Here is a 16,212-nt window from a genome sequence, read left to right as displayed (position 1 = left end):
GTACACAGCCCAGATATGCATATTTAATTACTCTGAAAGTAATTTACTTGTACAGATGGTGGTATTAGAAGGTCTTACTTCAATTTAAATTACTTCTATTTGAAAAATAATGTTATTTTGCTATGAATCTTGAGTGAAGAATTCACTCTTATTACAGATGAATAATACTTGACAATCGTAATTAATCTGTGACTAATCTAATACTTCCTCAATAAACATTTTGTTTCGGATTTTACCAGGCAGAGCACCCTCTTTCCAGGAGGCCGATCTAGCAGCGCTTCGGATCCAAACCCACTTACAGTGGGGGGCCCGGCCTGCCCTAGGGGTAACAGCACAGAACGCCGCAGAAGACGTTAAACATCCCCGAGACCTCCTGAGGAACAGAGGCACTGCAAACCAGTTTGCCTCTTTCTGCAGGTTAAGTGGGGATTATGGAAAACACACGGGGGTCCCTTCAGTGCGCTCCCCGCCACCGTCCCACCACACACGCCACCTGATTTCCAGCAGCATGCATCAGCAGAGCCTTGGCACCCGGCAGCATGCTGTGCCACCACCTACACCCACGCTGGGAAAACACGGATGCTTCCTGAAGCGAGGCCGTTTGCTTGTACGTCTCCTTCTGTGTGTTTGTGAGACTTTCTGCGGGAATCGCCTGCCTGCTGCCTGTGTTACGGCGCTGGCAGTCTCAGAGGCCTGCCTGCGTTACGGCCTCAGAGGCAGCGCACGCACCGTGTGCCACTGGGGTTGCCATGGCAAGCGTTCGTGTTTTATTGAAGACTAAATGGCCACAACCCACCTAAAGGGCTCCCAAGTGGCCCTAAAATGTGCTCTGTCTTCCCCTTCCCTTGTCTCTGTCCACAGAACGAGGTGATTTTGGACAGCCAACTTAATGTGGGGGACCCACCTGGAATAAGGCACTTTGTTCCTTTTATCTATACAACTTCAGCCTCTTGGCCTGGATTTAATACAACAAACTGGTGGTTGTGGAGGTGGTGCTGAAAAGGCTCTGCGTTCCCAAAGAGCCCTGCAGGAGCTGGATATGTTGGGCAGCTGCAGCTCTGAGCCACTGCAAGCCCAGAAGCCCCACATGCCTTTGTTAAACTAAAGTGGGGGAAAACCCACTTCTCCCCATGCCCACGGTGTGGGGCTGACACCGCAGACTCAACAAGGGCACTACCACCACACTGGCATGCTGGCTATAACCCTTCAAAGACCCACGACAGCCACACACAAAAGGCAGAGGCTCAGCATAGGATTAAAAATCCCCTACAGCGCAGCTGGTCACGTGCAGTCCAGCAGCAAGCACACCAGACAGCGTGACCATGAGACTTCGGTAGAAGGGATGGGACTTGGTGATGGTAGCCAGGTGATGCCAGCATCTCTCTGTGTGTGTGTGCCTTCCACTGGGTAGGAGAAGGAGGCGAGGACAGTGCGGGTGACAGTAGGGCTGTGGCTGGCCTCACAACAGCAGCAAGGGGTGGCAGAGAGCGCGGCACACGTCCCCTGGGTGGGACAGCGGGGAGGTGAGGGCCGTGAGCAGCAGTTCCGCAGGAAGAAGCAGGGGGATGACAGAAGGTGAGTCAGGAACTTGGAGGAGAGGGAGTACACAGATGCACGCTGTAGGACAGTTGTTGCTGAGCTGCTCTTAATTATGAAATTCCTCTTTGAAGCCAGCCACTTTAAAGCATGGAAATTCAAGGCTACAGTTTCTATTTTATAACACAGAGTCAAAAGCCGAAAACAGAAGTATCTTAACAGTTGTGTCCCTTCTTTCCATACAATTTCACACACGTGCTTGTACATGTATAAACTCAGCCCTAAACACAAGATTCATAGTAAGTTTTTCAACAAAATAATCCTTTAGGCACAGATAAATCAAGCAATAAAGACACAGGGATATCATGGAACCATTAAAAACATCACAACAGTTAACAAGCCTGCTTGCTTCCACAAAAAATAGTGGTGAATAATCATCTTTCAGTTCACACTTTAAAAAAATATGCCCAATGTTGCTTTCCTTAAAAAATGATAGGAGTGGAAACACTGCTTTCTTGCCAGGTTATTTTCATTTTGAGAAGAGAAATAACCCAGGGAAAGATGGAAAAAAAAAGAATAAATAACGATGAGGGGGAAAAATCCTTCATAATTATGCCGTTGCCTCTGCTTTTCTCACTATCGGTTTCCTCTCCTGTACCACACAGTGCCAAGCCACTCTCTGGCAGGGCATCCTCCAGATGAATCAGCACAGTGGCACGCGGACTCTCTAATGTACATCAGAGGCACAGAGGAGGTGTTTGATACTGTATTTATGAACAAATCAGAGACAAGAGGTTGGCAGGTTTTTTTTGTTTGTTTTGTTTTGTTTTTTTGAGAAGGAGGAGGAGAAGATCTAAGGGAAAGAAGATTGTATGTCAGCTTTGGAGAAAAAAACACTTCATCATCTTTTTAAATTTCATATTAACTACAGGTTCTGTTCAGCCGCATCCTCTTTGTAATAAACTAAAACGGCACACACATAATCTGTAGATTTATCCATCTCTCAGAAAACACAGTATGAAAGACCACCTGTTCTCATCAGGACTTCTTTGCCTGTCACACCGCTGCACGCAAGGGAGGAGGGCAGGCAGTGGGCACAGCGCGCTGCCTGGCAAACACAGCCTGGTGCTGCGTCCCCAGCCCAGCACACAGATTTTCTTAGCACAGGAGAAACTCCGTGCTGGCAGTAGCACCATAAGGATTCATTCACTTCACTAAAGCAACATCGACAGATTATGCCCACAGGCCTGCATGCCACCACCTCTTCATAGGCAGAGCCTCATACTTGGTTTTCTCCTGTCTGCAAAGCCTCACCTGTAAACCTTTTTGTTGTTGTTTTTGTTTTTCCCTTTTCAAAATAGGAAAACCAGATATGGGAACCATTAATCACACAAGCAATAAACCTTAATGTCAGCTGAGGGGGAAGACGGAAGCTGAAGGAGAGGAGGACAAGACAGTCTAGCACATCTCCCGATGAACTAACAATATTACATCTGCAACCGAACTGTAGATCATATCACATCATCATAAAGAATGAAAATTATTATCTTTCAAATATTTCATGGGTAAAACACTTTAGTCGGTAGATCATCAGGCACATAAAATACTGATACATGCATATAAGCTGTTGTATACCTCAGCCACAAGATTTAGTTGCTAAAATGGGGTGTGTGGGGTGAGGGAGTGCTCCGGTGGAAGAAAAAATATCTCCAGCATGCCTCCTGTAGCTCGTGCTTCGTAGCCTACAGCCTTGCAGCAACTGAGAGTTGAAAACAAAACTGGAACCTTCTGCTGTGGTAAAGAATATCGGAAAGGCAAGCACTTTGCTGTTCCAGGCTCTGAATAACACAATAAATACACAGTTACAAAGGCTGGTCAAATACTTCAGAGCTTGGCTGTATAGTTTCAGAGGGACTAAGGCCTGGAGGAATAGCTACAGTCAGTCTTACCTGTAAAATAGGAGCAATGAAATGGAACCCACTGGCCTCCAACATCAGGGCACCAGCTGAGTGAATTAGGATAGTTCAGCTGGAAGGAACCCACAAAAATCATGAAGTCCAAATGCGTGACCACTTCAGGGCTAACCAAAGTTAAAGCGTACTGTTGAGGGCATTGTCCCAAAGCCTCTTGAACACTGACTGCCATGGGGCATCAACACCTTTCTAAGAAGCCTGTTTCAGCGTTTGACCATCCTCACATTACAGAAAGCCTTCCTTGTGCCCAATCTGAACCTCCCCTGGCACAGATTTGTGCTGTCCCTTATGTCCTGTCGTCAGTTCCCAGGGACCAGCAGCACTTTCCTTTGGTCTTCCCTGCCTCAGGACATCGCAGAGAGCAGTGGGGTCACCTCTCAGCCTTCTCTTCTCCAGACTGAACAAACCAAGTGCACTCAGCCTCTCTATATAGGACATGCCTTCTAGAGTGGGGCACATCTTCTACAAAGCCATGCAATTTTGATAGGTCATCCACCAGTCCCAACAGAAGTCCTTTCCAATGCCTAATTACCTCACTCTCAAAAATGTGTTACTTATCAATTTTACATTTTCCTAGCTTTAATTGCAATCATTAGATCTTTCTGTACATATTTTTCACATCCTGGGATGTGTTCCAAGTCCTCAGGTAGCAGGCATCTTCACTGGACATAGGTACTTAAGTAGCTGAGTTAATAGACTGGCCTGGCTCTCATTGTACAATCACAATTCTCAGACCTCAAATCATTCCTTCCATTCTTTTAAACCTACTTGATTTTTTTTCACCATCTTTTCACTTGACAGAGTACTGCAGAAGAAGGATCACCAAGAAAATACAGGGAGGTCATTCCAATTCCTTGCTGCTGGTTTCTCACACTTTTTCAATAGCTGAACACACAAGTATGATCTGCCTAGCCTCCTCAAAGGAACAAAATGCTTTGTGTTTATTTTTTATTTTTGTAATTAAAAATGGTGTTCTGCACTCAAATTCCAACACTGTTGGTGATAAGAAAATGCATCATTAGATAAAAGATTGATTTCCCCTTGTGTTGCTTAAATGAGTAAAAGTGCTTACAGCAAGACAGGGATGCAAATTTCAGGGGTAGTGAATGAATGCATGACTCAGAATGAGCGTGTGTGGGTATGCCTGAACATAAGGATGCACCTGGGGATGTGTTTTCCCTGTCTGTACATATATGAACTTTCTGAACATCAGACTACTATAGTGAAACTACGCAAGACTTTGAGCCCTTCCCTTAAACAAACTTTGAAAACTTACTTAAACTGCAGTCAAGTACAGATTTTTTAAAAACAGAAAGTAATCAGTAATGCTAACTGAGTCTGATTTCATGTTTGGATTTGACTCTGTACCCAAAACTGGATTTTAATTAAAAATAATCAGTGTTTATTTATCTATTAATACATTGTTTATTGCACCTAACTTTATATTACAGATGCCAGGATGAGAAATTAGGTATTACTTTTAGATATTATACAAGCATAAATTAAATGAGGTATTCTGCATAGCACTGCACACAACATGTCTCTGGTACACTCACTATTTTTCTCTGACAAAATGTCTGTAAAACACCTAGGCTGATACTGCTTTAGCTGGCTATATACTAATAGGTTGCAGAAAGCTGAAGCTTCTGTCAACTGTATGAAATTAAAAGACAGAAGACTATGACCCTTGGTGTCTTGATTACACAAACCAGGAAAAAAATCAAGAACTACCAGTAAGAATCTTTAAATATGCCAGATGCACGGTCTAAGTGCTGCTACAAGTTACTGTAAGCGAAAGGTGTTGCTTTCAGATTTGGAAACGCCTACTACAGAATAACCTCTACGTCAATGTGTTTGCAGCTTTGCAACATTCATTTCTAAATGAATTACTTTATGGAGAAAACCAAAAGGCAGAAAACTAAAGATATAGGGGTCAAATTCCTCCTGTGAGATCTACCTTGTAAAATTATCCAGAATGTAATAATACCATGTTATTGACTTAAGCACAGTTCCCTGTGACATGCTGCAGCTGACCTGTAATTTTTATCCTACATGTTGCCAGCACTATTAAAATGACACTTGTGAATGTAAATTAAGCTCACAAAGGGGACAGATTGTATGATTCTGGTTTCTCTCAGATGCCTGTAGGCTATCACAGGTTCCATATGTGAAGTAATTATGTTCACTGAAGGAAAGAATAAATGCTGTCAAATTGTGTAGTGAGAGAGAAAGCAGCTATTATATTGCAGTAGTCACTGGAGCATTGCCTCTGAAAGTGGAAAGACGTATAAGAAAATAATAATAAAATAGAAAAACTGGTGCAGCACTATATTAAATATAACCTTTAAATGAGTATCTACTTTTGAATATATATTACACAAAGTTAATATTTCACAAATAAAAGCATTTCAACGATAACAGCATTTTCTCCCTCACATCCAGAGGGCAGGGCGCAGAGCGCCTACCAGCGGGCGGGAGGGCAGATGAGCACCCTGCAGCTGCCGGTGAGACACTGCCCCGTCCCTTTCCCACCTGTGCCCACCTCCTGTCCCCAACCTGCTCACATGGGGCAGCAGCCAGCAGCCTTCTTGGCCACATGCAGCTGTGCCTGTCCCCACCAGGAGGTACCGGTGGTGGCCCCTTTCACGGACCCAGCTCCACACCCAGCAGCAACCTGCCTCTCCGGGTGAGATGCAAACATTTTGCTACACTCCTGAACAGCACCTACCTAAGGCAAGAAGCACCAAACACATTTGCTGAAGGAACAACGCAACACAAAGGGCCATGTTTGCAGGCAGTGCTGTTATGCTTGGACCAACACCTCCACGAGCCTACCTCGAGGCAGCGCTGCCCACCAAACCTGGCACCCACGACTAACAGGTGAGGCAATGACACTGGTGTGTCACACCAAAACTGCAGCTTGTTGACAACGCTTCCATTTGTGTAACATTACTTCACGTTTCTGGGTTTGTGGAAAGAGACACTATTCATTTCTGAGGTTTCTTAGGAGAAGAACTGCCAGGCAGCGGGGTCTCCTTGGACGCCACCTTACCAACCTCCTGCTGCATTGGCCATTTCCCACCAGGGACCTCCGGGCTCCAGCAGCTCGCCACCACTTTGCCCAAGGCCAGCTTGCAACAAGCTCAGCACAGAGCAACATCCAGACCTGCACATGAACTCAGAGCAAACCCTCTGCCCATGCACTGAGGCTGCCCTACAGCTCACACCCCTGGCAGCACGTTGAGAAGCCAGCCATGGCTAGCCGCAGGCAGCTGGCCACCTTCTGTGCTCCTCAGCTCCCGCAAGGAGGGGGCTGAGGTGCTGGGGGCCAGTCTACCCAGGCAGAGCACAACTCAAACACGGGGCAAGGCGACAGAGCTGTGGGCAGGGCTGCCCCCACCAGTGCCCCACGGCTGCCCATCATGGGCAGGGGGCACTGCATGAGGACGCGCTCCCTGCCAGCAGCTCCTTGGCAGGAGAGTGCCGGGGGGGCAGAGGGGTGCTCGTGCCTCAGTGAATCACTGCATTTTGCAGGCTATTAATACCAATTCGTCACGGATGGACAGGCAGCTAGATGGGCAGACAGACAGCCTGCCTGTTTTCAATTAAATGCAGTAGCAGCCGTACAATACACCACCGCAACTTCTTCTTTAAATAAAAAATTGAAATCAACTACCATTTCCTAAGCAGCTCCAAACTATTAAACAATTGCTTGCAGGGTGGCTCGTATCATACGCGGGAGGCTGAAACGTAAGGTAGAAATGAGAGGCTTTTTTTTCTCGTTCACAGCATTGACAGCAACTATAATGTATGACTCCTTTGGATGCACCGTGGCAGCAGCAGGGCGAGGATCATCCGGCGCTATTCACTAGTGAAATTGTTCCGCACAAAAAAGAGAGAGTCGAACCAAAGATCTCGCAGTCATGGCAGGAAGGAGGGAGGGAGAGAAAGATGTGGTTTGCTCTTACAGTTTTAATAAGGATTTGTGGGGTAATGTTGTGTAAAGCTAATACAGCTGGATCTTTAATAATAATAACTAGAACCAACTCTCCATGTTAACTGACCTTTAAATATTATTGTCCCTTTCAGTTTTACCAAAAAGAAATTTACTTCATGAAAGATGTTATTCAACTCTGTTTAAAGATCCAATAGGCTAAAATATGCTAAACTGACATTTAGAATTATCTCATAACACTTTTTACGATAACTCGTATTATTTCCATGTGATTTGAATGTGACATTTATTATTTTTTTTAACTGTATTTTGAAACCATTTCAAATAATAGCCAGATATTGCCTGGACATTCAGGTTATCTGTAATGATATTAGGACCTTTCTCAACAGCTGAGTAATTACTTCCTTATTACGCTCAAGGCAAGTTGGAATCACATGCCCAGCCTGAGATTTAAACCTGCATCACGCAGGCAAGGGAAGCATCCAGGCTGACATTTTACATACCTAACCACATTTTTTATAATAAGGAGAGCATCTGTGCTATATTGCCTTGATAATCTGTGAAATGAAGACAACTGGGAGCACCAGAAAAAAATATATATAATAAATCCGTTGCGTTAAAGGCAGAGGGGCTCGAGTACAGGTAGACGTATTGATTCTCTCAAGTGTCACTATTGCAACCATCTCCCCAGGCAGCAAGGCACGCCTGTGTGCCGGAGCCTCAGCTACTGCTGCAGGGCTGAGCGTGCAGCATTGCACATTGCACCCTGCCTGCCCACAGAGGACTGGAGCAAGAAGGAGAAAAGGAGGAGGAGAGAGGTTCCCAATCTGATGCCCTTCAACTGGGCAGAAAGACACAGGGGTCACCCAGTGAAGCAAAGGCACAAGCGACCCTTCATTTTTTAATGTTATGCTTTCTTACCTTGCAGCATCAATTTCCATGCTGGGGACCTGCCTGCCCCGGGCAATGCACGCCACAGCCCAGCCACCCCACTGGCAGTGGGTCCCTTGCTTCAGGCATCCCACAGCCCCAAAGGGAAGGAAATGAGAGTCCCAAGAGGCAGGCACAGCCCCAGGAGTACGGGGATGTTCTGCACTAGCTCCAACTCATTACATGTGTGAATCAGAACAGATTGCCTGCATTCCGACAACAGAGACAAGTGAAGACATGGTAAGCATAAGTTCAGTAATAAACATCATCCAGCAACCTGTTTATGCACTCCTATTTTTAGTATTTCATAACGAAAGAGAAAGACGTGGTCACTTATGTGACAAAATGCTGCTAAATGATTAAAAGTAGCACACAGTCAGCAAAGAACCAAATTAAAAGCCACCAGAACAGAAGCAAAGACAGAAAGGATGGATTAAATAATAAGAGGAAAAGTCTAATATTTTCCATAAACACATGCTAGTTACAACATGATCACAGGATGTGTTTTAGGTTCAGGTCAGCTCTTATTTCAACCACAATATTTTTAACATTAGGAATCTAAAGCAGAAAAAAAACTAAGTTTTAATTGGATATTGCAGTTCATTTCAATTCAGCTGGCAGCAAAGTATATGCAAAATCCAAACATAAGACTCCAATAAAATACATGAGATAATCACAGCGTATCTAACACTGGCGGGTAGCTCTAGTGTGGAAACAAACTATCAGTATTGCATCTTCCAATGAATTAAAAAAAATGTATTATCTTTCTTCTTATTTCAACATTTGTTTTGTGAGTTCTGGTAAATTCTAGGTCAGATATTATACACTAGACAACAGAAACAACTAATTATGTTAGAAATCCACAGCGATAAGGAAACTGCACAATAAATACATTATATCCAGGCAATAGCAGAAGCGAAGTTTTGATTTCATTTGCTGTGGATTGCATAAGTTGGTAAATGTTTTCTGGCAAGTGTCCTTCAAATTCCAAAAATAATGCATCTATTTCATAGCATTATCTCATTTCTATTATATTTGTTTATATCTCTGCAGTGAAACCATATTGTTATTAAGGGTATCATTATAATAGAAAATTGCATTAGCTTTTAAAACCCTGTTCTATTTTATGTATATATAAATAGGAACATTACGATCATGTGAGATTCCCATTTGTCCTTGCTATACTCTTGACACTGGTAAATGCAAGCAGAGCACCAAGCCTTTACCAGTACTTAAAATATTGCCCCCTTTGATTAGCTGTGCAGAAATCTTCTCTGCTGCTAGCATGCAAAATCTCACCCTGCTGGCTATATGCTCAAAATGTGCCAACATGGTGCTTCTCTTTACCTTTGATCACCAATATTGGTGCATCTATGTCTCTATTGGCACAGTAAAGCAAGGCAGAGTCCACCAGAAGACTGATTTTTGAAGGTATTTGGGTGGCTGAGGACGACAAGGTGGCTGCATCCCAGACAGCTCCTGGGGAAAAACAAGATACACTGTCACTAGGAGGCAGGCTCAAGCAATGTGCAGCACCCAAGTTTCTCTCTGGGTGGGCAATTGTTGCTGGGCGCGCAATGCAGAAACCTGCTCTCCATACCAACGTGTCTCCCCAGAGACAGCAGGAGCTCACATATTTTCTTGGATAGGGTGGAATTTAATTTCAGTCTCTCTAAATGTTTTACCGAGCACTGTTGTGTTTCTTACCCGCTGCTGGAGCACCCAGTAGTCAGGGAATGCAACTGCATTAGATGTCCCCATCGGGTACACCATGTAACCAGGGCTGATGTGTAGTGCTGTGCTCTGAGGAAACCCAGAAGAGTCAGGTCTATAAAGTGAATCAGGATAATAACAATATTAATCACAATCCATTGAACTAAAGTCGAATTAAATACAAATTTTCTGATATGTAGCACGCGCTGAATGGCAGCAAGTTAGCAGCAGCCATTTTGGTCTGGTTTAACTGCCTCACATCTGGAGAACATTATTACAGAATCGTCAGCGACTTGGCCAGTACCCAATATGGAAGCAAATTTACGCTCTTTTCTCTAAATATCAGCACAGCCTCGCCGAAACATGCACATTTCTCTTTTCTCTTCTTGAAATGTTCTCTTAAATAGTTTCAATATTGTAGAATTTAGATGGGATAAACCACTTGTTTCTGTTTAGAAAGCAAACAAAATTGGATCAAAATAAACTGATTTTAAACATTTCATTTTAGCAAAGATAGTTTACGAGAGTCCATGGCAAAGACGGTTATTCCAGTTTTTTAAACGATGTAATTAAATAGCATTTCACAGTATAAAAGTAAGAAACAGATTACTAGAAAGTCTAAAACCAAATGCCGTTGTTCCTATTTAAATACTTACACGTAAATATGTGCCTATCACTAGTTACTACCAATCTTATAAGAAGTATAATTTGGTCTTTATTATTGTTGCTGTGCTTGAAAAGAACCTCTCTACTTATGAAGAATCTTTTTTTTTTTTTTTTTTTTCTTTTTTCCTATAGTAATGAAAAAACACAGTTGTCAGCATAATATCCTGACATTCAGGATGCCAGCCTGTCTCTACTGGAGTCAGATGTGAAAATAAATAGATATTAAACTGTCAGTCAATGAAATTACAAAGTCAAGAACAGCTCTAGCTGAGATCCTGTGTGTTCTGTTTGATGGACACAGGTGTTTAAGTGTTATGAAATCCAGCAGAGCCTCAGAGTGAATAATGCACCTTCCAGCAGTCCCGCATTAGCCAAAAGAGCTGCAAGGAGCTTCCCTGTCATCCTGAAGCCACCGAACAATCGATGTGGTCTCACAAAGAGGCTAGAGAGGCCTTTCAGGTTTATCGGAGCTAAAAATCTGAGAAGTCTTACAGCTTGTGTCACAGCATATGTCCAGCAATCAAAGCTACGCGCCTCTAAAACTGCAAAGGTTAGTCCCATTGGCTTTGCATACAAATCTGAGGCAGATGCCCAAAATCCACATCATTTATTTATTATTCATAAGGCACTTAAAGTCAATCATCTGTCACTAATAAACATTAACACTATTAAAAATTAATGATCATCCTACAGCATGCCGAGACAGATTCCTCTTTCTGTTTAATAAGTATTGGAGCAAAGCACGTTGTGTTCGTTTACCAATTCTTAAAGTGTTTATGTGATGTATAATATTGCTATTTTGGCTCCTCCTCCATGCCCCGATGACCTCCCTTCTCCTGGGATGCCAAGAAATGATCAGTCTAGTGAGAGGAGCTTGAAAGGATGGGTTTAGATACAAATATGTATCTGCAGAGATGAAAAGAAATCACGGATTCCAGGTTATCACACAGCACACATCATAAGCCTTTGCAATTACGGGGCTTTTTGTCTCCCCTTCCACTCTCCATTAACAATACAGTGTCTGCAACAGGGGACACGCGCTCCTGTGGTCTCCACCGTACAGAGGGTCCCGGCTCAGGAACCACACCAGAGGTGGACAATGAGGCTGGAAATAGCAGCTCCAATGAGACTACCCGAGAGCCTCACAAGCTGGAACAAGAAAAGGCTTCCTGAAGTGCAACTGAAAGAGGCAACTTCACCAAAGGTCTGCACGGTGTCGCAGGGCACTTTCTTCTCTTAGTGGGTGGGAGGCAAAGACCACTGCTAGAGATGAAGAAACAGCTTGCACCTTAACCCTCAAAAAGGACATTCCCTCTAGAAGAGAAAACGATCCCAGGCCCTTCATCTTTTGTGTTCAACTTTCAAATATAAATCTTGGGGAATACATTTTCCCCTTGCCTTTATCCCACTTCTGTCTTACACAGACAAGCTTTGTAAGACTGCACTGTCTCCTAACACACACACAGTGCTTTGTCCTGTTCTTCATTTTAGCAATTACTAAACTGTGGGAGTTTTGTAAGTATGTGACAGGGGATCACATGATACAAAGTTGATTTTGTTAAAATTGCGATAAATAAATCTAACTAAACCTGCACTAAAGAACAGTCTATGAGTGTGTGCATCAAATGAAACTAACCCCATGTTTCTTTGAGTTACATCAAGCTGCTAAAAACAAGCTAAACTTAAGGTCTCAATGACACAGGGGGAAAACTTGTCAAGATGGGAGATGTATTAATCTCACACTTTACCCCATAATATTTCACTGCCAAATCATTTTTCATACAGAAACGGTGATTTAAGAAAGAGAAAAGGGTTGTAAGTAGGACTGAAGGTCTAGGATTCAGTCTCCCTGCTTTCTTCCCTTACCCGCATCTCATGTGAACTAACTAATGAAGATTTGCAAACTAATGAAGGTTTGCAAAGAAAGCTTTGCAGTCTATCAGAGCTAGAAATGTACAGACAAAATGGAAGAACATAATGCCACAGCACCACACTCCAAGGACTGGAGGGGATCACGTTACATATGCACTGCCCTCATATCGGTTTCTGACATTAAAAATGAACCTTGGTGCCATTAGAAAAAGAGGTTGTTATCCAAATTTAGTTCTGCATTTCAGGGAGCAGCAAGTCAAGAAGTAGCTCATGCAATTTCCTCATCAAGATCTGACAAATGCATTTTTGTTTTATTTTTTTTAGACCAGTAAGGACTGATACAGGGCCCGGTACACCATTTTTACATGTGCATATTGGCAGTATTTCTGCAGAGCCACACAACCATGGGCAGCTCCATGAGCCATGACCTGGGAACCCAGATTGTATCCTGCAGCCTAACACACACCAATACGCCCCACAGAAGTTGTAATTAAACAATTTTGAACAGAATTAAGACAGAAAGCCTTCTAAATCTCAGGCTGAAAACCTTTCTGCTTTGAACAGTATTTTTTAGTCATACCATTTTGTTCTGCTGTCCATTCTCTACTGCCAACAGGCTTTGTCCTAATTTGTCTCTTTTTTAGCTTAGAATTCATGCACTGTGAAGCCAAGTTGTTCTTTTAAGGATGGTGGAAATTACAGTTGAGAAAAGATATATTAAAGCATCATTATTCAAACATAAAAATGCAATGAAATTGTTAACCAGCTTTCCCTAAGGTGAAGGTGTTTATTGTTAAGTTTTTGCAGCACAATTACATTCAAACAGAGAAATGCTAGGCTAAAATAAAGCATTTATTTTCTGAATCTACCAAGGAGAAATGGAAAAACACTTTGCAAGTAAGCTGCCTCATAGCAAACACTTACCCTTAAAGCTTTTCTATTAAAACATTAGATTTTTAAGAATAATTTTGAGAAAATGAGGCAGCTAAAATACAGCACCTTATTTTCCTTTCTAAAGCATGAATAACTTGCACTGACTTTCTGCGGTGAGTAGGTTTGGAATTTGTATTCACGAAGAAAACCTGATGCTTTTTTACATTACGCAACCCCCCTTTCCACAGAGGTACTGCAGTTAGCACAGCACAGACATCTGCAGCCACCAGCCGTGTCACATGTACATCAAGATGTCTATTTCCCAACTGCCGTTCCCAAGAATGCTCCCAGAACCACGGGGTCTGCACATTGCAGGACTTCGTGAGCATTTCACATGAAGCTGAACTGCACTTTGGATGGGGCAGTGGCATGCAGGACACCCAATGCTGCCAAGAGGTGCAGGGCATGGTGAGGTGTCTGGCAGGTTGGTGACACCACAGACACGGCCCTTCCTGACAACCCCTGGTAACCCTGAGGTGGCTCATGGCAGCACCAGCCCACACCGGGGACATTCAGATTAAATATAGCCAGGGACTTCCTTTTTTTCTTCTGGCACCGATGACTCAGAGGATAACCAAGCAGGACGTGCTACAGCCCATACTGGGCCACGAGAAACAGCAATACTGCAGCTTCAATATTCCTAAACATAACCAAGGGCTGCTATCTGTCTCTTTCCTACAATTGCTGGACCACAGACTATGGGCCATCTGCCTGTAGATGATTATCACAATCTGTGAACAATCATAGACAGGATATTTCATCTTAGGAAATGGCAAAGTTAATAATAAAACAAAAGGTACTAAAAAAAAAAAAAAAAAAAAGGCCAGAAAACAGTCAAAAAGCAAGCAACAAAACTGTGCTCGTTTGTTGCATGGAGCCCTTAGCCCCAGCAGTGCTTTTTTTCCCTGACTCACCACCATTCACAGCTGCAGAGCAGAGATGATTGCTGCTGCTGCTGCGGCCATGGTGGGTGCATCTTCAGCCCACCTCCTGCAGACAAAAGCACCTGAAAGCCTTCTCCATGCCCAGATATGTGAGTCTGCTGCCAAACGGAGAGGGGCGCTTCCACCACAGCACAGCTCCAGCTCGTGCCCTGGGTGGGAGATGACAAGGCCCTGACACAGCTGGAGTGAGCTTTCCCTGGGTGCCTCTGCCGTGCTCTGGGTGGGAGCCTCCAAGGATGCCCAGCGGTCAGTCCTGGACAAGGGGAACAGCTGGGGATGGCGCTGCTGGGCTGCCACACAGAGCCCATGCATTGCAGGGCACAAGGCATGGAGCGACAGAAACCACGCACATGCAAAATATCCTGCATCAGCCTCCAGCACAGCCTGAGCAATTAGTGGTTTGTTATAACAGCGCAACGGTACTGAAAGTAAAAATCCAACTGCCTTAAAACAACAGATACTCTCAATTCATTTCTAATTTATGCATTCTTGTCATATAAAAGCCACTTGCTTAAGCTGCTTTTCTATCTATTTGCAGTCTGTTCAGACACACAATGCTCAGTAGGGGTCTGTCTCCATGATTCATTGGCTCAGATTTCCTATAGAGTTTACATGATGTCTACTAAGCCCCATACAGTTTTGTATCCATTATAACCAGGGACAAGCAAGCAGGGCTCGGGAGGCTGAGCATCCATCTAAGAATAGCTTCCTGTCTTCCAGCTTTCTTCACAACAAATGAACAATGGTTACATTTTACAGGCTAGCACTGCATGGTGAGGGGAAATTATAGGAACTTGTCTGAGTTAAATAAGGGAAGAAGCATTTAGAGTGAAGCTCCTTAAATGAGCAGGTCAATAACTAGTTTACTGAGACCAAGGCACATAGCTAATGAGAGAATAAAGAATTATTCTTGTCAAGAGAGAAAAAGATGCTGCCCTAGTTTTGTGTTAAATAATTACATTCATTATGTTTAGGACAGCCCTGCAAGTGGTCTTTTGCACTAGTAAATTCATTAGCAAAGCTAATAGGCAAACTACTATTGGGGCAAATTTAAACGATTGCAATAGGATGGATGGTAAAGATGGGGAAAGGTAGTATGAGAGCTAAGAGCCAAAGTCAGCTTTAAGTGTAATTGAATTTATCTTCTCATCAACTTTAAGGCCTCCTTCTGGGCTTGAAACAAGGAGAGGAAAAGCCATTGAAACCGAAGGATATTTACTTGATTGGATTTGTTGCTAGCTTTTCCAGCTTAAAAAGCTGTCTTAGCTGACCTCTTGACACATGAGAACAATTATAAATCCAAGAAAAATTTAAATGTTAACTAAACTAGCTCAGTGTTTCCAAATGACACAGGACCTCAAATGTGTCAGGAAGCCATCCCCAAGCAGAAACATTGGAAAGAGTAACAAGGCTTTGCAGCTTACCCGACAGTTGGTGAAACTCAGTGGGACAAGAGGAAGATAGGACGCAACTTCTCTAGACAAGAGTCACGGTGACACAAGAGCTGCAGAGGAGGACCAGGGGAGGACAAGGAGAGCAGCAGTGCGTGGCCCCATGTTAGCACTGCAGAGCAGTGGTGTTCCTCCCTGGCGAGCATTGGTGGTGGTGGCCCCTGTGCCCACTCCCAGCAGAAGTTCCCAGAGGCCATCCAGAGGTTGTGGTCCTCCTGGCAGCCGGCTGGGGAGCCAGG

At 43.7% G+C, this 16,212-nt stretch overlaps 1 protein-coding gene across 1 annotated transcript in view; it reads right to left on the bottom strand.

Moving 5' to 3' along the window:
* LOC118170933 overlaps positions 1-16,212 on the bottom strand; it is a 183,764-nt gene that overhangs the window by 2,431 nt on the left and 165,121 nt on the right. Inside the window, exons 9-10 of the mRNA XM_035333564.1 lie at positions 10,102-10,222; positions 9,742-9,873 (exon numbers count right to left, since the gene is read on the bottom strand). Of these exons, the coding sequence (XP_035189455.1) occupies positions 9,766-9,873; positions 10,102-10,222 (229 nt within the window). The 3' untranslated portion in view covers positions 9,742-9,765. The remainder of the gene's footprint in view (positions 1-9,741; positions 9,874-10,101; positions 10,223-16,212) is intronic.

Source organism: Oxyura jamaicensis, chromosome 8, assembly GCF_011077185.1.
Source record: "Oxyura jamaicensis isolate SHBP4307 breed ruddy duck chromosome 8, BPBGC_Ojam_1.0, whole genome shotgun sequence".
NCBI classification, from domain to species: domain Eukaryota; kingdom Metazoa; phylum Chordata; class Aves; order Anseriformes; family Anatidae; genus Oxyura; species Oxyura jamaicensis.
This window is presented reverse-complemented; position numbering and strand designations above follow the sequence as displayed.